General features: G+C 42.4%; 1 protein-coding gene across 1 annotated transcript in view; it reads left to right on the forward strand.

Moving 5' to 3' along the window:
• SPAG16 (sperm associated antigen 16) overlaps window positions 1-22,231 on the forward strand; it is a 702,831-nt gene that overhangs the window by 396,268 nt on the left and 284,332 nt on the right. Inside the window, 1 exon segment of the mRNA XM_026647788.1 lies at window positions 6,720-6,863. Within this exon segment, the coding sequence (XP_026503573.1) occupies window positions 6,720-6,863 (144 nt within the window).

Consider the following 22,231-nt stretch of genomic DNA (forward strand, 5'->3'; position numbering starts at 1 on the left):
CTCCAGCCAGGGCTCCCGCCTCCAGGACCGGCCGGGACCTGGGAGGGTAGAGCTGGGGGGACCGCCTGGCAGAGGGTTGAGGAGCTGGGGCAGGGCAGCACCAGAAGGAGCGGAGCCCCGGAGAGCGGGATGCGGGCCCCGGACGGCAGTGCCCTGGGCACCAGTCTCCTCTATGTCCCCGCAGCTGCTGCTGCTCCTGTCCGTCCTGCCTCAGTCCCTCGGTGGCTCGGGCCACTTTGCCAGCCCCAGCTGCAGTGCTGGGGGGCAGCCGCCCTGCGGCACCTGCAGGCAGCTCCATGCGCCCCCTGGGGCGGCCCTCAGCCCACGTGTCCCTCTTGGAGCCTGCCCGGCCATAAGGTGCGGGCACTGCTCCCTGACGCGAACCGCAGTGGCCCCAGGGCACCCCCCGTGCAGGACGCGCTGCTGCCAGGGCCGGCTCTAGGCTTTTGCCGCCCCAAGCAAAAAAAAAAAAGAAAAAAAAAAAGGATGGCCGGAATGCTGCCCCTGAAAATGTGCCACCCCCAAGCACGTGCTTGGTTTGCTGGTGCCTGGAGCCGGCCCTGCATATAGGAATATGAAATAATTTGATCTGTTTATCTGAATGTTGTGGGGTTTGCCCATACCCTATTCCATTGTTTATTTTCTGGTTGTTTGGTTTTGCTTTACTTTTTGTTGTACTTTTATTTTGCTTTCACTCCATATTTTCTTTTCCCCTCCTCGCCCCCCCCTTCTCTTTCTCTCTCATTTTGTAACAAGAAGGCAGACGTTGAGGCCCTGAGTAGGAATGCAGGGATTTTTTGGCTAGATAATCCTAGGCTCAGGTTCTAAACCCCTGCATTAGAAGTCAGGGTAATAATTATTGCTGAGATAAGCTGGCAGGTGGGACCAATTAGCTCCAACCAAGACCTAAAGGAGGTGGAATGAGCTGCCTCTAGCAGAGGGAAGTAGTTTAGGAGAGGAACTGCAAAGTCTAGGGGGTTGTTAAGGGTGAGGTTTTTTGATGGTTTGTTTTTTAATTATCAATAAGGCTAATCTCAGACAGGGTGAATTTGGACAATAACTTCTCCTCAGTAGTGGGTGGGGGTAAGGACTTTCTCTTTTGCTTCTCTTCCATCCCAATTGCTGAAAGAAGCAAGCAGAGGGATTTTCATTGTCTGAGGGCTCCATTTTCCCCATGGGCTTCTGTTTCACCTTCACCTCACCCGGCCTTGTGCTCCCAGGGAGAAAGTAAATGGCACTCATGGTTCAGCCTTTGCATTTTCAACAGCGTCAGACCGTTATGTGTCATGGTTCTTCTCAATAGCTTTTCCAATGAGTGCACATCAGTCTGCTCCCTCTGTTTGCTTGTCTCAGCTTCTGACTGTCCCTGTTTGTACTTTGAGTAGTAAATGCACATACGGAAGTTCCTGGGGGTGATCTTATATATGTGGGCATCTGCCTAGTTGGACCATGTCTAATGTTGGCACTGGGATGCAAAAAGCTACTTCCATCAGAGGAGGGAGACATGCAATCCAAACAAAGCTATTCTATCTACTAGAAACTATAGTAATGAGTTAGATTTGTTAGAGCTCACTGCTTGTTACTAATGACTGAGAGACTTGGGAATAGACCAAAACTTCCTCTATGCAACACTAAAATCATTGTTTTTAAAACTCAGCTCAGCAAAGCTCTTACATACGCGCACACACACACATGTGTGAATAGTCCCACTGACTTCAACAGGACTGCCAGTGTTCCTAGTACTTAAGAATACACTGTACTTAATCTTTTTACTGGTTTTGGTCCTTACTGACTTTGTCTTCTGGCCATCCTCTAGAAATTCATAGCAAGTATAAAATGTAGCCATAAAGGCCCCCAACAAATTCCAGGGGTTTAATCAGATAATTTCAAAGAAGGCTTAGTTACCATCACAAATAAACAGGGTGATTTGTTTTGCTGAGCGAGATGTTTAGAAGGGCTTATAATTAAAGGACTTACTATAGTTTGACTAATATGTGGCAAATATTTTTCAGGAAAATATAGTTAGCATATTTCTTCATTTGGTAGCACAAACTTTCCAGAATCCAGTTGCCAATCTGAAGTACTAATTTCCTAGTATAATCTTCTTATCATAGGTGGAGGTGTTAGGTGAAGCTAATGTTGCCTAGCAACATCCTACTGATGTCCCATATGGGAACACAATGTGGCCCCACATGATGGACTTTCTGACTTCAGTTTATTTGTAAAAATCTTAGGAAATAGCATCCCAAGAAACCTACATTTAAAATGTAGCCAAACACTCAAATGTTAGGAAATGCCAGTATTAAGCTTGCCCATGCAACCTTAATTCAGCCCCTTTGTGTGTGCATTGTGATACATTCTTAAATTACATAATCACAAACTATTTTCCCACAGAAGCCCTGCCTCGTTCAGTACACAGGCTGGACTGGATCTGGGGATGAATCAGTTTTGTGTCGTAAATGAGGCTGTTCTCTGTAGGGATTCCTGCCTCATTTGTTGCAGAAATTGGTGGTGCATAGTGAGTGAGGCAGGGGATTTTAGGAAGACAGAGGATGGTCTCATGGCTAATGCAGTTGAATGTCATCCTGGAGAATTGGATTTTATTCCTACCTTTGCAACAGGGTTCTTATGTGGTGCTGGGCAAGTCACTTAAACCAAACTTTTCATAATTGGCCACTAATTTTGTATTCCTTGTTTTCTGAGTGCCCAACTTGAGGCACCTGGGCCCAGATTTGAAGAAGTGCTGATCCTCAGTGGGAGCTGTGATTTGAACACATAAAGTCCTATAAAAATGTAAGTCCTCTGAAAAATCAGCCGTAGGTGTCTCAATAAAGACACAAAAAATTAATAAGCAACTTTTGTCTTTAATCCTTCTGTGCCTCAGTTTCTTCTGTGTAATGGGGACAAAATATGCTTCAGAGAGATATTGTGAAGATAAATTCATATTTTTGCAACATTAACTATCTGTTCACTCACCTCCGTCCATCCTGTGCACTGAATGAGGCCAGGGTTCTGTGGATATAATAGTTTGTTACCAGAATATGCACAAAAGGGGCCAAATTAAGGTTGCACAGGCAACCTTAATTCTGGCATTTCCTAACTGTTGAGTGCTTGACATCACAACCTTAAAAATGTTATTTTAAGCTTTTCATGTAGTATGTATTTTATATTGAAATTACCTTTTGCCTGCACCTTAAGATGCTGTATGTTTGTTTACTGTTCAGTCAAGATACATTAATATAATACATTAATGTTTTTAAAGCAAATTACTGCAAGCACTACATATCTGCCACTGCAAGTGATGAAGAAATTTAAATGATTTCTGCTGTTGAAATGGGTATATAAATATACCTGTTTCCACAACTTGACAGTAGCAAATGTCTGAGAGTTCTCCTATTGCTGGCTAAGTCCCTTCCTCCCACCACACACACACTTACACACAAAAAGAGGAGGAGGAGGAAACAAATGTTCATATAACACACGTCCTGTTATTGATTTTTCACCCCAATCTACCCAGAGTATTCTGTGCTGGAAATAATTAGACCCTGTGTACAAAGATGAAGCAAGAATCAATTCAATGCCAGGTTGCCAAAAATGAAGACAAGGGCACCTAATTAATGTGGTGTATGGCACTCGTTTTTTGGATGAATGTGCTTCCCATTTTGAGAAGCAGCTCAGTGGTGGTGATGTCACCCAGCCTGCTGTTAATTAAATGGTGTTAGCTTTATGCCTGTACAATTCCATTGGGGGAAAGGAAAAAAAATACACACTTGGGTTGCAGCATCATTTTACAGGAGCTCTGCAATTAAAAAGAAAAGTCTATAAAATGTACAGTGTGAGTTCCATTCCCATTGCAAGAGTTTTTTTCCTCTGATATATAATACACTTTATTTTTACAGAGCATTTTTAACAAACAGCATCACAAAACGCTTTAGAACTGCTAAGAGGAAAAGAAGGTTTAAAGGCTGGCTTTGAAGAGAGGGAAGTGTTGTGGTGCCTTGGAGGGCAGGGAAGAAAATGTTCCAAACAGATGGGGCTGGATGAGCAAATGAGCAACTTCCAGCTGTGGACAGTTGTAAGGAAGCCATGAAGCAGCAGCCAGGTTGGAAGAGTGGAATGAGGAGGTGGATATGAATCCAGAGTAAACCATCAGAGCAATCTTGAATTGAACATAAGAAGTGAAGGTGATGTGAATGAGATTGTTTAGCAGGTCTCAGAATGTAGGAAGACTTACAAAAGGGATTGATAGCTGAGGTCAGAACCTGTTGATCACTGTAGACACCCAGTTAAGTACTTATGGAAGTACTGTGAAAGGCAGAACAGACAAACTTAGAGATGAGAGAGGGAGTCAGAAGATAAAGTATTGGGTTTAGGTTGACATCAAGATTTCAAGAGGTATTCAATGATATTTTTGTAATTTGTAAACAGCAGAGAAATCCAGCTGTTCCCAACAATGAGATTAACCAAGCAGAAAACCTCAGGCTTTCAGTTTTCCCATTGTAGGCAGGTACTAGTGCTGCCTAAAAAAATGCTTCGTGCACTAGAGCTGTACAGCTGCTTCACTGCAGGAACTCCCTGCCTTTGAGCAGACCTCATTTCTACAGGCCTTACTGGGAACCTACTTCTGTTTCTTCCTCTTTCCTACCATTCTCCTCCTCCATCTTACACCAGAGGAATCTCAGTGGCAGCCTGGTGAAAACTGTTCCTAGGTCTGCTCCATCATCACATGTGCACTGGCTCTGCTCCTGCCTGCCATGCTGCCAGTGGCTTTGCCCACATGTGTTTGCCAGTTGGGAAGCTCCAATTTAACCCAGCCTGCCATGATATCTTCTGAGGGTGAGGTGAAGTCTGTCTGTAAGCCCTGCTGGGCTCCTCTGGACCTCCATGGACTCCCCTTTATGGCTGCTGTTATTCTGAACCGTCCTTTGTAGCCCTGGGCCTCCTTGCTGGTTGCCTCACCCCCACCTTGGCAATAATACTACTTCCCTAGCAAGGCCTCAGACACCGATTTTCCTGTGGTCTGGTGGAGTCCTATATCAATGAGAATTCTGGGTTGAGGCAAGTTGACCATACCAATTACGCCTCTCCTTTGCCTTGTAATAGGCTGGGGATCTTTCTTTTCTTGTGACATTTCCTTCTACTCCCTCCTCAGCTGCAGACTAAATTCTGACCAGTCTAATTTATGTAATTATTCTGTATTCATCACTGTAAGGATGTGAATAATATCATTTCCTCTTTCTCCTCCCCCAGTAAATGGGAGGGCAAAATCCTCCTCTTTGCCCAAGAGCGCCAAGATCTCTTCCTTCTTTGATTCAAAATCGTTGTCCAAATGAGTGTCTAATTGTTAAATCCCTGGAAACTGAAGATATTTCTGTACATTGAGTTGGTGCTTTGAGATAGGAGAGCATATGTGGGTATTTCTTGATGGAAAGCTAACTGGAATAAGTGAGTTTTTAGGATAGATTTGAAGAAGTGTTAGATCCTTAGCCTACCAGAGGAAGGAATGCTGGTCTGTGGAATAATTATTGATAGATTATTTATGTGTAGAAGAAACAGGCTATAGAAACGAGATTTTTCTGGCGTGACATTCATATACTTCTTATGAGTCGAACTCTCTTCTACTTGGCTGCTAGGTATCCGTTCTCTCCATTCTGATCCCACCTTAAAACACTTCTTCTGTGCAACCTACCATTAGATCAACTCTAATGTTGAGGTGCTTATGTTATCTCTCTCATCTGTCTAAAAAAATAGTTTCTCATCCCTCATTGCATTTTGATTTTGAACTGTATTGTTGGTCTATTTAAGCCATTTGCTCCATGAGTCTATGTCCTTCTTGGACATAGGACCAAGCACAGTGTTGATGCTCAGTAAATAATAAATCACTATACCGATTTAAGTCAAATAGTTAAGCCAAAATAAAAAGAATTTGGTAATGTTCATTGTCACAGGTTCACATTTTCTTTTGTAGGTTCACAATGGCCAAACCAAAAATAGATGGTGTTGGTATGACTTTTCAGTTAAGGGTTATAATAGATGCATAATGTCTTAGCCAGTGTGTTCTCATTACTTCATTACACAAAAGGAAAATCTGTGGAACAGCCAGAGAGTAGAATTGAAATGGATTTACTGAACTTAGCCTAGTAGTGGCTGAAGTATTAACAATAAACCAGAGCTACTGTGGTGCAATTCAGATTTCAGTAATGTCCGTGTGCTGAGGAGATCGTAAGCTCATGGACACAATAGACTAGCACAGAGTCTGATCTCCTATAACCCATCTCTCTTGAGAAGGCCCAACAGGCTAATGTTTCAGGAGGATATTATTTCTGGAACAGTGTTAGTGGTTCACATTGCTTTTGTTGGTTCATAATTTATATTTTTAAATTATTTATTGCACTCATTTAGGGGATCAATTCAGGAAAGCACTTAACCATGTGTTTAGGTGCCTTACTGAATAGGGGCCTTAAGAGTTTGAGCCCGGTATTGGTTCCACTGAAGTCAATGGGAGTAAATAGAGTTTCTATTTACTTCAATAGAAACAGGATCAGGCCTGTAATAGGTAAAGGATTTGTATCCTTTGGGAGCATAAATATTACACACACCATCCAAAAGCATAATAATGTAGACCTTGTTATTGCTAAAATCAAATCATGTTGCTTTAGATTTCATATAATAAGATTAAATTGAGTCAGAGTCTTATATGTCTTTCTTTTCTTCTGTAGTTTGGCTTTGCATCCTCGGAAAGACATTGTGGTAACTGCAAGTGATGACCGCCTCTGGAAGATGTGGGCCTTTCCTAATGGGAACATCATTATGACAGGCGAAGGCCACACTGATTGGCTTTCTGGCTGCTGCTTCCATCCAAGGTTAGTACAAACAGTACCCTCAACCAGCGCTAATCCCTTCTGGGGAAGTGCTTGTTTGCCTTTTCGTCCCTCGGTGGCCTGCTTTGATGACTTTCTATTCTCTGTGTAACCCTGTGCTCTCTGCTGAATTTCCAAACATGTAGATAAACGTTCCTTTGGCTTTCACTGTGTTGACTTAAGATTGATTGCTTTGGATATTTTGTACATCCCAAACTTGGTGCACATGTCATTGCATCAAACAAACAGTACTGAGCTTTTTAAGTCTAGCTGTGTTCATTCTCTGTGTGTCCCTGCACCGTGACAAACATTGCGTGTTCTTTAGTTGTATAGGACAGTTGACTTCCTTGTATTCATCATTTTTGTGGATCTTATTTAAAATATTTAAATTTCCCTAAGGAATAGGTGTGTGGGCTTCCCCCCAACCTCTTTATAGAAGGTCAAATGATTTTGCAGACAAAAGGTAATGTTCAGAACAGGAAACAGTCATAAGCTACTGAAATAGTCCAAAAATAATTTAGAGTTAATGGTTATTCTGTAGAAAAATGTAATTTAATTGTTCACTCGAAAACTTAGCTTTTCATCTCCTGAGATTGGAGATGTATACAGTAAAATGATTTTGCATCAGATTTATGTTGTAAACCATGGCTTGCAGTTGTAGTTAGAGCTCTTTGTATTTTAACGTAGTGAATATCTGCTTGACTCCGCAGCCCAAATTTTAACTTAAAGCCTTATTAAGCCTCCAAATCTGCATTTTTTTTCATGGTGAGGCACTATCTATGCTATTCTTCAGAAGTAATGTTAAAAAAAAATCTTTTCAATTTCAAAGCTTCTGTTGGCTTCTCATATGTTCATTTGCGAGAGAACTTAAGTATGTGCTTAATTTTCAGCTTGCACCATTTTCTTCAGTGGGACTTACATGTGTGCTTATGTGCTTTCCGGAAATGGAATATTATTGAGTAAGATGGAATGTTGCAGACTTGATCCTGCATTTCCTTATGTACCCAAAATTCCCCTTGCCTTAACTGGGAGTTTCAGGTGCACAAGTAATGCAGGTTCGGACCCTAAAGATGGTGCTTTTGCTTCAGAATACCCTTCTAATACTTAGAAGCAGTACTATGTATCAAAGGGGCATCACTCTGATATTTGAGTGAATTCAAAACTAGGAGGCAAAAATAATAAAATGGGTGGGGGACGGCAAGGGAAGGGAGGAAGAATGGGAAGTTGGGTCTTCCATTTCCCTAAATACCACAGAAGACTTTTTTTTTTCTTCAATGAATGGCAGCTCAGGTTGTATTGAACATAGGAGCCTGCAGTACATTCCATATCAAACTTACAGATAAACAGCAGAACACTGCCATCCTCTCACCTCTTATGACCATAAAACTCCTCTCTGAGAACAGAAAATACAATTAGAAGAACATGCTATCACTTATAAGGCTGCTGGGCATACTAATCAGATTTTGATAATGCATTGTTACCATGACACCGATGACTCAGATTAAAAAAAAAAAAAAATCTCATTAGTCTTTGACCAGCAGACAGTCCTTTCAATAGGTCTCCCTGTTTCTCATTCAATTATTGAAATTTAAAATGAGCGAGGTACATCATTATTCACTTGCAATATGAATTTACTCTGGCTGAATGCTATATAAAGAGTAAAAGAAATGCTGCTACAGTATGCGCCTGCTGTTAGTGGATGAAATAAATATAATGGGACAGAACACATTTAATCAGTCTTTTTTTCAGTTTAGGGCTTCTACACATCAGATGTTCTAGATGTGAAATTAACAAGATGCAAGTGGAAAGTTCTTGTACAGGGTGTCATGATTAAAATGGAGACATTCATTAGTTTAATTTTTATTTGCATGAATAAATGGTTTATTCACAGAGAGGGTTGAGAGGAAGGGTATTCCCATAGGAAGGCTATTCCCATAGGAAGGCTACTCATTGGGAATTAAAAGACCAGGGTTCAATTCCCTATTCATCCACTAACTTCCTGTGTGACTTTAGACATGTAATTTAATTGCTCTGTGCTTTGGTTCCCCACCTGTAACATGGGGATAATACCTACTTTCTCCCACCCTTTGTCTGTCTTGCCTATTAAGATTTTAAGGTCTTCAGTAAAGGCACTGTCTCTTATAATAATATTATACAATGCTAGCACAATGGGGCCTAACCTGGCTGGTTCCATAATACAAATGAATAATAATCTATCTTTATAAGATATTAAAAACAAAGCTCTTTTACATTGTTAAAGGCTCAATTCTGTTAGAACTTGGGTTTTCTTTTCATAAGACAAGAGTTTTGCTACAAATAGAAGGAATAAACATTCTCCTTCAAGTAGTGTCTCTGTGGGTGTCCATTTCAGGTGCATATGTGCCTCTTGAGCCCTTGAGCCAAGCTTTTCCATTAGCAGTGTTCCTTCAGCCGCACATGTTCCCTGTGCTTCCTTGTGCGACACAACAATAGACTATATAAGGATGAGGGGGCAAACTGCCCTGAGTTCTTTCTCCTTCTGAGGCAGAGTCTTCGTGTGTTTGCTTTGAGCATGTCTCGACTATCTGGTATTCAGTTTTTAGAATCATAGACTTTAAGGTCAGAAGGGACCATTATTAATCATCTAGTCTGACCTCCTGCACAACGCAAGCCACAGAATCTCACCCACCCACTCCTGTATCAAACCTGTGTCTGAGCCACTGAAGTCCTCAAATTATGGTTTAAAGACTTCAAGGTGCAGAGAATCTTCCAGCAAGTGACCTGTGCCCCACACTGCAGAGGAAGGCGAAAACCCCCCAGGGCCTCTGCCAATCTGCCCTGGAGGAAAATTCCTTCCCGACCCCAAATATGGCGATCAGCTAAACCCTGAGCATGTGGGCAAGACTCACCAGCCAGACACCCAGGAAAGAATTCTCTGTAGTAACTCAGATCCCACCCCATCTAACATGCCATCACAGGCCATTGGGCATATTTACCACTAATAGTCAAAGACCAATTAATTGCCAAAATTAGGCTATCCTATCATACCATCCCCTCCATAAACTTATCAAGTCTTGAAGCCAGATATGTCTTTTGCCCCCACTGCTCCCCTTGGAAGGCTGTTCCAGAACTTCACTCCTCTGATGATTAGAGTAGTAGTAGTTTGTTTAGGATTAGTTAATATATGTAGTTGTTAGTGATAGTTATAGTCAGTTAAAGATAAGTAGTGAGAGGATTGTTTTGTTCCGCTCCTTCCCTTGGGAAGCCTTATTCTCCTGGCAGGGGGTGCCTGGCTCACCACGTTTTAAATGCTGCCTCTCTTGTTGAGGGGCTACACCTATGAACAACAGCCACTCTTGGGGCTTGTCTATACTTTTGGCTAAATTGGCACTGCTGTGATTCATGCAGTGGTGTTGATTTAGTGGGTCTGGTGAAGACAAGCTAAATCGATGGCAGAGTGCTCTCCCCTCGATGTCTGTACTCCACCTTCCCAAGAGGCGGAAGGTAAGTTAGAGGGAGAGTGTCTCCTGTCAAGTAGCACAGTGTAGACACCTCTGTAAATTGATCTAAGTTATGTCGACTTCAGTTACGTAACTGAAGTAGCGTAACTTAGGTCGATTTACAGCTTTAGTGTAGACCAGCCCTAAGCGTGTCCATTGTTGGGGGGAGTCTCACATCTCCCAGAAGTGCAACTTCTGCCTGGCCCTCAAATCCCAAGCAAGGAAGAATAGGGAGATTAAACTCTGATTCTTCATGATGGAATGCTCCCTTCAACCAACTTCTGAGTCAGGTCAGGAGACTCCCTCCTGTACCTCTGTCTCCAGATAGATCCAGCTCCCCTTCAACCTCGGTGGAGGCTTTCCCTAAGAAAGGAAAGACTTTGGAGGCTTCAGGGAAGACTTCCAAAAAGAGGGGTGCAGACTCTCATCTATGGAGCCGGCTCTGAACAAACCCAAGTCCAAGATCAATGGTCTTTGAAGCCTTGACCTCTGAGCTTGGTACTATTGAGTCATGGGACTCCTCATCCAGTACCAGCAGGACCAGAAAGTCCCAGAACTCAAAGGAGAGACATGGCTCCGACAGGGCAGCAGAACTCTCTGCCAAGGACAAGGAGGGCAAGTATAAACATGATGGATTGGAACTATTGGGCTCAGCCCTGCCATTGGTGCCTACTCATTTGGCACCCTCAGTACCGAGCAAGCAATGGCACCAGATACCATCAGTGCACCTCCCTCCCCCCCCATCAATGGTACCATCAGCTTCAGCTACTGCATCCTTGGCTACTGCATCAGTACCAGTCCTGTACTTGGAACCAGAAGAGTTCAGATACACTAAGGATCTATCTGCAATAGACAAACCCGGAGTCCCCACTCCTCGTGGGTAATGACTGGCTCTTGGTACCGAGACCCTTATCTCCAGACAGCCACTGTCCTCTGGTACTTCAGGACTCTTCACCCTTTTCTGCAGTTGCTCTTCCATTGGACAATATTCCATTGGATGATATAGGATAAAGGAAACGTACGGTCAGTCTCTTCTATTTCTGTGCAGGGGTTTCCAACCTCACATTTCAGGAACCCATTCTTTGAAAATCACAGGGAAGATGGTGCTTGTCAGCAAGGGTGGCAGAACCAACGCTGCATGCCACCCCAACATGGGCCCCTGAATGGGATCGCGGGGCTGCTTATCAGCAGCAATTTGCCAGACCACTGGTAGTGTGTCATAGGGAGGCTAGAGTCATACAGTACTCTCCTCCCCAACCAGGCTCCATGACAGGAGGAGACATTTGAGGAGCAGGAGGCCAAGGTGGATTCAGAGGCCACCCCTCAAACACCTGTTTCATCTTCTGCTCCAGACAAGGCTATTATGCCTCTGCCGTCTTTCATTACCAATTTTTTTTTGAAATTTCAAGACCTCATAAAGATGGTAGCTGACGCTCTTCAAATTGCACTCAAATAGGTTAAGGATTCAGAGCACAAACTTGGATATCCTGCAGTCAGGAACACCACCCATGGTGGTGTCACCCATTAATGAGATGCTCCTGGATCCAGCTAACACTGTGTGGCAAGCACCTGTTACTATTCTACTATCATGTAAACAGACAGATAAGAAGTATTATGTTCCCTCTAAGGACTCTGACTTTTTGTTCTCCCATCCTCCACCTAACTCCCTGGTGGTGAATGTAGTAAATGAGCAGGGTAAGCAACACTTCACCAAGTTTACCCATGTCAAGTTGTCTGGAGTGGCTCACGAACATGAATGCCAACCTCAGGGCAGACTATTACAAACCAGGGCACAAACCCCAAACTGGTTGTGTGGTGTATAATTATATTTCACCAACCAAGTATCAAGTGTGAACTCCTCAAGCACTGCAACAGCTTTAACATGGAGTCACAGTCAGTCCCCTTGGGTACTCTGGTCTATCCTGCCACCCAGGCAAGCCTGCCTTTGTGATAGATGGTCCCTTTCACCAAAAAATCAGGTTGCAGCCAGTCCCAAAGGACCAGTCACTTACCCCAGGTCAGTTGTACCTTAAATCTCTCACCAAAGACAACGCTTGTAGCCAATCCTATATTAAACCAACTAAAGGTATATTAACTAGGAAAAAGAAATTAGAGTTATTTACAAGGTTAAAACAGATAAATTTACACACACACATGAGTTACAGTCTTAGGCTCCAAAAGGTGATAGTAGCTGCTATGTATGCAAGCTCTACATGTCCTTTAGGGCTAACCAAAATTAAGCAGTTTGGGGATCCCTTGCTTATGCTTAGAAATATTGCCCTCTCTGAATTCCAAGCAGCATAGTAATGATAATTTCTCTTTATCAGGGATTTTTATTCCGTTCCCTCAGCATTCAAGCAGTGATGGGATGAGGGCTTGTGTATGTACCCTCTTCATTGGTGTGGGGGAAACAATCAACAAAATCTTTTGTTCACTGATGTTCCTCAGTGCTTTGTCTGGTTTCTATAGGCCTTCTTTTGTTGGGAGGAGATGACACTTCTTGTGGTAAACTAGTATTTCACACTTGGTAATACTTCTCTCCTGACTGTGGAGGTTTACAGTCTTAGCAAACATTTTTATAGTTACAGAGAAAACACTTAAATATTACCTTATAAAATGGGACACAGATGTTACAAGTAAGATTAATATGTGCAGCACCCTATAAGTATTTCATAAAGACTAACCACAGTCTTATAACTCTAAAATCTATTTTAACAATACTAGCACATAGATGAGCCAGACTGGTTTCCAGCTATGCATGTATCAGTGTTGAAAGAGGCTCGGGCCTTGGCATGAGTTGGCACCTGGTCTACCAGAGTCACACCAAAAGACAACAGATCTTTTTGGACAGAAGTCCTACTCCTCAGCAACCCTACAATTCAGGACCATGCACTATCAGGCAGTCATATCCCAATATAATTTTACAAACTATAATAGATGTATGGCCTTTATTGAACATCTGCTGCAGGAACATTGGGGGCAATTGCAGTCCATCATCTCAGAGGGCCAATCATTGGCCAGGACCACTCTTCAAACATTGTTGGGTACTGCAGACACTGCTGCCAGGTCCATCTCCACAGCAGTAGTAATGGACACAGCATCATGGCTCCAACCCTCTGGGTTGCCAATAAAAGTCCAGAACACTGTTGAGGGCCTCCCCTTTGACAGTAGTAAGCTTTTCTCTTAGACCCTTGATGAGTCCTTGCACATACTGAAGGACAGACTCTAGGGCTACTTTACAATTCCTGGGCACATATACATCTACAAATAGGAAAAGATTTAGTAGGTCACAGGCTGCCCAGAGATTAAGTCCTGCTTAGTTCTCTGGATTCCATTGATACACCAAACTCCCAGGAAAGACATACATTCCAGAGAAATAGGGCTGTTCAGCCGCCCTCCATAATCACCTAGTCATCTTCAAAGCAGCAGTTCTGATGAGTCAAGAGTTTGAATCCTCCTGCACAGCTGGTTTTACAGCTGCATCCATTTGCCCACCTCCTCCACCTTTGGAGACTATCTTTCCCATTTCCAACGTGGTTGGAGGCAGACCTCTACAAACAAGTGGGTCAAAAGGCCGTAACTTTGGGCTATAACATCCATTTTATGTCCCTCCCTCCCTTTCACCCCTTTTCCCTGTCTCTCTTCAGAGAACTCTCTCGTGAGCTTTTATTGAGACTAAAAGTGAATTCTCTCCTTTGATTAGGAGCAATAAAGTCAGACCCATCTCTTTACAAGGGCAAAGGGTTTTATTCACAGTATTTGCTTGTGCTGAGGAATGGTGGAGGATGGAGACTGATCTTGGAGCTAAGACTTCTAAACTAGTATGTAAAGTCTCAAAAGTTCTAGATGGTGACTTTGTCAGCTATAATTCCTTCACTGGAGAAAGAGGATTGATTTTTGGCCCTTTACCTACAAGATGCCTATTTCCATATAATGGTACACCCATTGCACAGGCAATACCTATGATTCATTATAGGCCAGGATCATTTTCAACAGTGAGTGCTTTCCTTCAGCCTTTGTTTGGCCCCCAACAGTGTTCTTAAAGGTCATGGTGGTGGTGGCTACTTACCTGCAATGAGAAGTGATCCTAATCTTCCCATACTTTGATGACTGGCTACTCAAGAGCCAGTCCTATGAAGCAGTGATATCTTCCATCCAGAAGGCTCTGGCTTTGTTCCAGGAGTTGGGTCTTCAGCTGAATGTAGAAAAATCCACGTTAACCCGTGTACAGCAAGTACAGCTTATAGGGTCATCTTTGCATTCATTGACAGTCTGGGCCTACCTTCCCTTAGACAGATTCATAACTTTGTAATTCTTCTATAAGCAATTCAGGGGAGATCTTGAACCACAATAAGGAACTGTCTTCAGCTCTTGGAACACATGGCAGCTTGCACCTTTGTGATTGATCATGCCTCCTCTTCTTCCAGGGTTGCCTCCGAATGACCTATTCTCTAGCCAGACGCACCTTGGACAGACAGGTGACTGTTCCTTTACAAATGACAAACTCCATAGATCGGTAGAAAGATCAATTCAACATCTGTGAAGATGTGCCTTTCTGTTGCCCAGATCCACCATTAACTTTATCAACAGATCCATCACTTTTGGGAGGGGAATCTCACTTCAGTGCCTTCATAACTCAGGAAGACAGACAACTCAAGAAACCAATCTCCACATCAATCTGTTGAACTCAGAGCTGTCAGGAATTCCTGCTTCCATTTCCTACCCCTCATTGGGGCAAATCAATCAGGATCATGCCGTACAAAGTATTCTGCATGTTCTATATCAACAAGCAGGGGAGAGCAAGATCCCCCACCCTGTGCACCAAAGCCATGAAACTGTGGAACTGATGCATGGCTCATCAGAGCCAAATTTCAGCGCTCTACCTCCCAGTATTCAGAACATCACAACCAATATTCTCAGCAGATGCATTACCCAGGACTAGGAATGAAAGCTAAACTCACAAATTCTCCACAGTATATTCCAAAGGTGGGGACTTCCAGAGGTGGATCTCTTTGCTACCACCAAGAACAAATAGTGTCCTCTGTTCTACTCAGAAGGAGATCTAGGCCACCACTCTTTGAGAGATGCCTTTCTCCTACTTTGGATGAAGGGTCCACTCTATGCTTTCCTCCAACACCGCTAATACTAAGGGTGATGAACAAAGCCAGAGTTATTCTAATAGTACCAACATGGTGGAGACACTTGCATGCTCCACCTTTGTGTCAAACAGCCATTCAAGCTTCTGACCTTTCCTCATCCCCTCCCTCAGGTCAGGTGTTTTGCCCCAATCTAGGGGTTCTCCTTGGAGCATGGATCCTCAGTGGTTCTCAGAGTTAAAATCTTCCTGCTCTGAGGAAGTGCAGCAGGTGTTACTGAACAGTAGAAATGAGTCAACACAAATTACTTACCTGCAGAAATAGAAGAGATTCTTCCATTGGTGTCATTGCCACTGTCTGGTGCCTGCATCTGTGTCACTCTCGGTCATCCTGCATTACCTGTTAGATCAAAATAAATCAGGGTTATCAGTTAGTTCGATTAAAATCCACTTGGCTATAATATCAGCCTTTCATCCTCCAGCAGAAGCGTCCTCCATATTTCCTCACCCTGTGTCATCAAGGTTCATTAATGGTTTGTGGTATCTCTGCTCCCAGGTTAGGGACCCCACTCCCACTTGGAACCTCAATTTGGTACTTAAATACCTCATGAGACCTCCATTCATACCAATGGAAACCAGCTCTCTGCTCCACTTATCTGCAAAGACTGCCTTTTTAAAAAAAATTGCTATCATATTGGCCCACAGGTCTTGGAAAATTGGGGGGCTTGATGGCAGATCCCTCCTTTTATTGTGTTCTTCAAGAATAAGGTTTCTTTATGCCAACACCTCAAATTCTTACCTAAGGTACTATCAGAATTTCATCTTAACCAGTCCGTTCATCTACTAGTGTTTTTCTTCCCAAAACTGCGTCGCTCTCTGCAAGAGACCTGTTTCCATGCCTTAGATGTTAGAAGGGCATTGGTCAAACAGGTAGACCCAAATAGAATTTCAGAAGTCACCAAGAATGTTCATTTCCATCACAGGTAGATCCAAGGGGTCCACAGTCTCTTCTCAGAGACTACTGAGGTGGATATCTGGGTGTATTATCGTGTGTTACGATGCAGCAGGCATTCATCCTCCCCCTTCCCCAAAGGGTGATAGCATGTTCTACCAGATCCTAACCACATCCACAGCATTACTTAAGAACTTGCCAATATCTGAGATATGTAGGGCCACCACATAGGCTTCAGTATATACATTTTCTAAACATTACGCTTTGCTCCATGCCACCAGATCTGATGCAGCACTTGATTCTGCAGTACTATCTTCAGTTCTAGACCCAGCTCTGAAGCCCCCTCCTCCCTCTGGGGATTCTGCTTGGAAGTCACCTGAAGAGCAGAACCAATGGGGATGCTACCTGAAGAAAAAGAGGTTACTCACCTTGTGTAGTAACTGCCGTTCTTAGAGAGATGTCCCCCTACAGGTGCTCCACCACCCACTCTCCTTCCCCTCTGCTTTAGACTGTTTTCTATGGGATGTTCAGGTGGAGAAGAAACTAAGGGTGGTTTGCCCGTGCATCCCTATATAACCTCGGTTTCCAGCAAAAGGACACTGCTAATGGAAAATCTCCAGTCAAGGGCTCTAGAGGCGCATGCATACCTGAAGGGGAATACTCTTTGGACTATGCATCTTAAAGAACCACAGTTATTGCACAAGATGAATAACCTCTTCCTCTTGATCTTTACACAGTTGTACTAGGAAAACTACAAACATTTTTTTAAAAGCCTTTGGTCTATTGCTATTGTATTATTTCTGTATGTCAACGTGTCATCGGCTTGTTTAATTCTTTTCTGAAGTTTTGTATTTTTTCTACAAAATTTCATTTTAGGGCTAAGCATAAGGATTTTTCTCCTAACCGCAATTTATTGTTGGCCATTAGTTGCCTGGTACAGTATAGTAGAGATTGTCTTTAACACAAGCCCTTCAGAACAAAGCCTAAAAATCCAGTATGAAATTCAGGAGTTGTAGAGAATTCGCCCCAAGGGCCAGATTCAATAAAAGCTTCATCTGGTGTCTCTGCAAGGCCATGCAAGCTCTGAACTGTAATTGAAATTAATAGAACACTTTCCTTTGTATTCACCTAAAATCCCATTCAGTACCAGAATACTATGGAAAAAAATTGTGGGGCTTAAAAATATTTAATAACCATATTGCTGAGTTCCTATGGCAATTTTATATATTTATGGCAGACACAGAGAATGCTTGCTTTGTATTATTCCCTACAGAAATCTTGGAAATTGCTGCCTTTCAGCTTACAGCCAATGTAACCTTGAACAGAATCTGTTCTGACCTTTAAACTGTCTTTCACAAAGCGAGGTGGCACAGTCCTCTGGTACAGCTTTTCACCAGTCTTAAATATCTGGAAAGGGAAAGAAATGGAACAGTCTGTACACAAGTGAAAGAAAAGAACATAGCTTATTGGTAGAGTGGTGTGGAAAAAAAATCATTCCAAGTTGACCAGAAACAAAAACAAAAAAACACTTTTTTTTCACTGACCCAACCAAAAAACAAAACAAAAAACAAACAAACAAAAAACCATTGTTTTGGGTTGAATGAAATGTTTCAATTTTTTCATATTTTTTTTTCAGCTGGCAAAATTCAGCGAATTTGGAAAATGTTTTCGTTGACCTGAATCTGCAAGTTTTGGTGAAAAAATGTTTTGGCCAAAAATTTTCACCCAGCTGTACTTATTGACCAAAACTTAGATGCAAGATCAAACTGAATTTTCTTTCCAGCACTAATCTATATCAAACTACCATATGACTTTGAAGCCAGCTTGACTGAAGCTGCATTCTTATTAACTGGGTAATAATTTCACTGATAACAATATCATATTTAAAATAATTCCCCTGGAAAGAGAGGTATAATGACAAACCTATTTTGATCACCACATTATTTCATGTACACCGTAGATATCCATACATGACAACATCTATACTGACTGACAAACCAGGGATTGAAGCAGGGGCTTCCAGAACTAAAACCATGAATTACTATAGTGTGAGCTAAATAGCCAGACTTCATAAATCGGGGCTGTAGCAGATTCAGATACTCTATGGATCACTACAAGGGTGATGTGTACCTTGACAAGATAAACATTTGCATAGTCCCAGCCTTTCCCTCCTCACACCGGGAAGTGCTCTTGAACATAGGTGCTAAGTAGGAGGGCACTGTGGCTGGATCTCATACTACTACAGACGTAGTGCCCAGTTCTGCTTCTGGATCTGCTCCGAGGATCTTGATCCTGACTGTGATCTCACTATGTACATGGAACTCTTAGGACAATACATATAGGGAGAACAGAGTGTCTGTGTTGTGATCCCCTGTGCGAATCTGAGAGTAGAATTTGGCCTTGAGCTTTTTAAAAAAAAAATGAAAGGAAAACTTCACATATGTCCAATCATCTGCAGAACACTGCAGCTGGAGGGGAGGAGGTGCTTTGTTTTTGAAGTTCAGGTGACAAGTGGTCAAACTTCAAAGGGAATCACTCAGCTTCTTCTGGCTAAGCAGCGCTTTGAAGGTGAAAGAGCTTCTTTCAGGATTCGTTTTTTATTTAAATCACTTAGGGCTAAATGCTGTCTCATCCTGTGTGAGTATGCAAGGGGTGATGAGAGAAGGAGCACTTCCTTCCACAGCCATCCACAGAAGTCTCGTGCAGAATGCTGACATTAGAAATCACATAGAAGAAGAATCATAGAAGAATCATAGAATATCAGGGTTGGAAGGGACCTCAGAAGGTCATCTAGTCCAGCCCCCTGCACAAAGCAGGACCAATTCCCAACTAAATCATCCCAGCCAGGGCTTTGTCAAGCCTGACCTTAAAAACCTCTCTGATGACTCTGGATGTCCCCATGACTTTGGATGTCCCCTCCAGAATGAGCTGAGGGAATTCATGCTGCACCTTTAACCAGCACATGCAAGGAGGGCCATATAGTCCTCGAGCACTCTCTGAAGCACTCTGCTAAATCCTCCCCAGGACACCCCTCTTCAGCTCCATGCTCCTCACCTACACTGCTCCAGTGAGGAATGGGTACAATTGGGCTATAAGCTAGTGTGCATTCAGCTCTAGATTTAGCTGTTTAGAAACTGACCCAGATTCACCACAGGATCTACTCTGGTAGAGACCCCTGATGATGGAGGGGGGGGGGGGGAATCTGCAGCCTCTTCTCTACCTGTGAGATCCTGGGGAGTCAGCACAGCTTCCACAGGACTTCCACAATCAGGGTGACGAGAGAATGTGCTGATTCAATCTATCACTTTAGCTTCAACAAGGGAGGCTCCTTAAAACTTAGAGCTGCTCTCCTTTTATCCCTGGTGGAAACCAAAAGAGAGCATGAGTCATTCCATCAGTGTCTGCTCTCCCTAAGGGTGAAATTCTTCCTGTGGCACAAAAGTCCAGACTTGTGCAGGGAGGCATAATTTCCATCTACCTACAGCCCCTTTGGAGTATCTCATGTATGTCTACACTGCAGTTAGGAGTGTGATTGCCACTCATGTAGACACACACAAGCTAGCTTTAATTGAGCTAGCTTGTGTAACAGATCAGTGAAGCTTCTGCAGTATGGGCTTCAGCATGGCTGTGCAAGACTGCCTGGAACCCTGGGTAATTATTCAGGCGGCTAGCCCACGAAGAAGCCTGTGCTGCCATAGCTTTGCTGCTCCAATACCCAATTTAGCTAGATGAAAGCTAGCTCAGAGATGTGTACAGAAGCTGCAGTTACACCCCATGATTGCAGTGCAGACATCCATCAGTCACTGTACTTAAAACTGAAAGTGGTTTGACAGTGTTTATGAGCAGCGTGGGGTTCATGGTGGGAAAAGGGGCTGTTTTAAAATTCTCCCCAGTGCCCTCCTACACTTTTAACAGCACTTTACAGTTCTAAAGGCAATTTGCTTTCTCACATTCTATTGCAAGATATAAATGTTTTGTGATAAAGCCCTATGAGGAGTTGGACTTTGCCCAACCTAAAGCATTGAACATCTCTCAACTGAGCTTCAGCAGTATGAAGTGAAAGGGGAAAGGGACTGATGGGTCATAAACTGCTCAGGAAGAGGCTCCAGTGTTCCCAAAACATGTAGACTAGGAGGAGGAGATAGGAAACTTCAAGGTTTGGCAAAAATCATTTACAAATAATTGTATGCAAAAATAGTAGAGGAATATCGCTGTACTAGTTTAACTTATCCTTTTGCTTTAAAAACTGTTTTAAAAAACAGCCTAAAGAACCATATTATAATAGCACTAAAATACTTCAGGGCATGTATTATATTTTATTGGTCTATTAATACTAGTCTTGGGTGGTTAAAACGCCAAACCACACAATGTACCTGAGGTGTATGTTAATGGACCAATAAAACTCACCGTGGAGTGTCTTAATGCTATATTATTTGCTCTCCACATATGCTAGCATAATGTTCAATGACATTAATATAGTATTGAACATTAATAGAGTACCTTCTTTTCAGAACATTTTTTGTAGACTTTCTCATGTAAAACAGGGATTGAGCCTGTGAAACAACATGAACTTTTTACTTCAGATCCTCTGAATTTAAAAGCATCTGTGAGTAGTCATTTTGATTCATTCTCAAACCCTTGTGCTTCTAATCGTGGGCTCATGAACTGGCAGTATTCTGTTGATCCAGGACAGAAGAATTGCCAATATCATCTTAGTTATTATTTCTACTCTCTCAGCATCTCATTTATGAATTCTAAACAGATAATATCAATATGATGAGCACTAACAATTCGGCAGTATAGACAATAGCATTTGAAGAGAGACATTTTATATATAAAAACGCCCTATTTTCTCCCTGAACTTGAATAATTCACATATGTATTTGTCAAGCCATTTGGTGTTCATAAAAATGTACGTCACTAACAATTATTGAGATAAGCTAAAAATCAAAATTACTATATGGCACATTTATTATGGCAAGAACACACCACAAGTATTTCATAACCAACTTCCTGGGTCTCCTTCCGGTATGCCTTCCCAAGCGCTACCAGGTGAAAGGCTTCGTAAGCTTTTTGAATCAGGAACTGTCATTTTCTGTTTGTTTGTACAGCACCTAACGTGGTAGACTCAGTAGGCACTACCGTGTTATAAATGTTTAACAATCATTTTAGGACTGAATTTTTGTCTTTTTAGCACCTCAGAACATCCAAGTTTCTCACTAACTATGGGCCAAATAGGTAGCCTGCTAGATGAAGCGACTATATGTTTAAAAACTGAGCTTCCTACTGAGCCCGAAGTCTGAAGAAAATGGTAATTCATGAATGGCTGGTTTGTTAAATTCAAAATCAGAGTTCTGTATGTGACATGTCCAAACTGGGGCTTTTAAGATGATATGGGCAATTTCTTTCCTTTTTTTCTTTAGGACATGAGACAAAAGAGCAAAATAAGGAAAGGCAATAGGAAACCCTGATATCACTTAAATAGGAATGTGTCTAACAGATTAAAATAAAACAAAAAATCTCTATCTACTCTTGTGCAAAATCATATTTTCTGGGAAGACAAACAATTTTATTTTGTGAGAGCTCATTTGGCAAGATTTACCACTAACTTTTTTCTGAGGCTACCTCTGAGTTCTTCAGTTTGAGCGTTCACAAGAGAATTCTGCTTCTTTTTTTTAATAAGTGTTGGTGAAAAAAATTGCGGATATCTTCCTGTCAAAGGAAGGGGTGATCATCTTCCCCCTGGGTAGTTGATGGATTGCATAGCTTTAATGTCAGTTGTGAGGAGCTGTATAGCCTTTCTCTTTAAAAGATGAGTGAATGGCCCAAAGTTCTATGTTCATGT

The sequence above is a fragment of the Terrapene carolina genome, unplaced genomic scaffold (assembly GCF_002925995.2).
Source record: "Terrapene carolina triunguis isolate 2854851 unplaced genomic scaffold, T_m_triunguis-2.0 Scaffold62, whole genome shotgun sequence".
Classification (NCBI taxonomy): domain Eukaryota; kingdom Metazoa; phylum Chordata; order Testudines; family Emydidae; genus Terrapene; species Terrapene triunguis.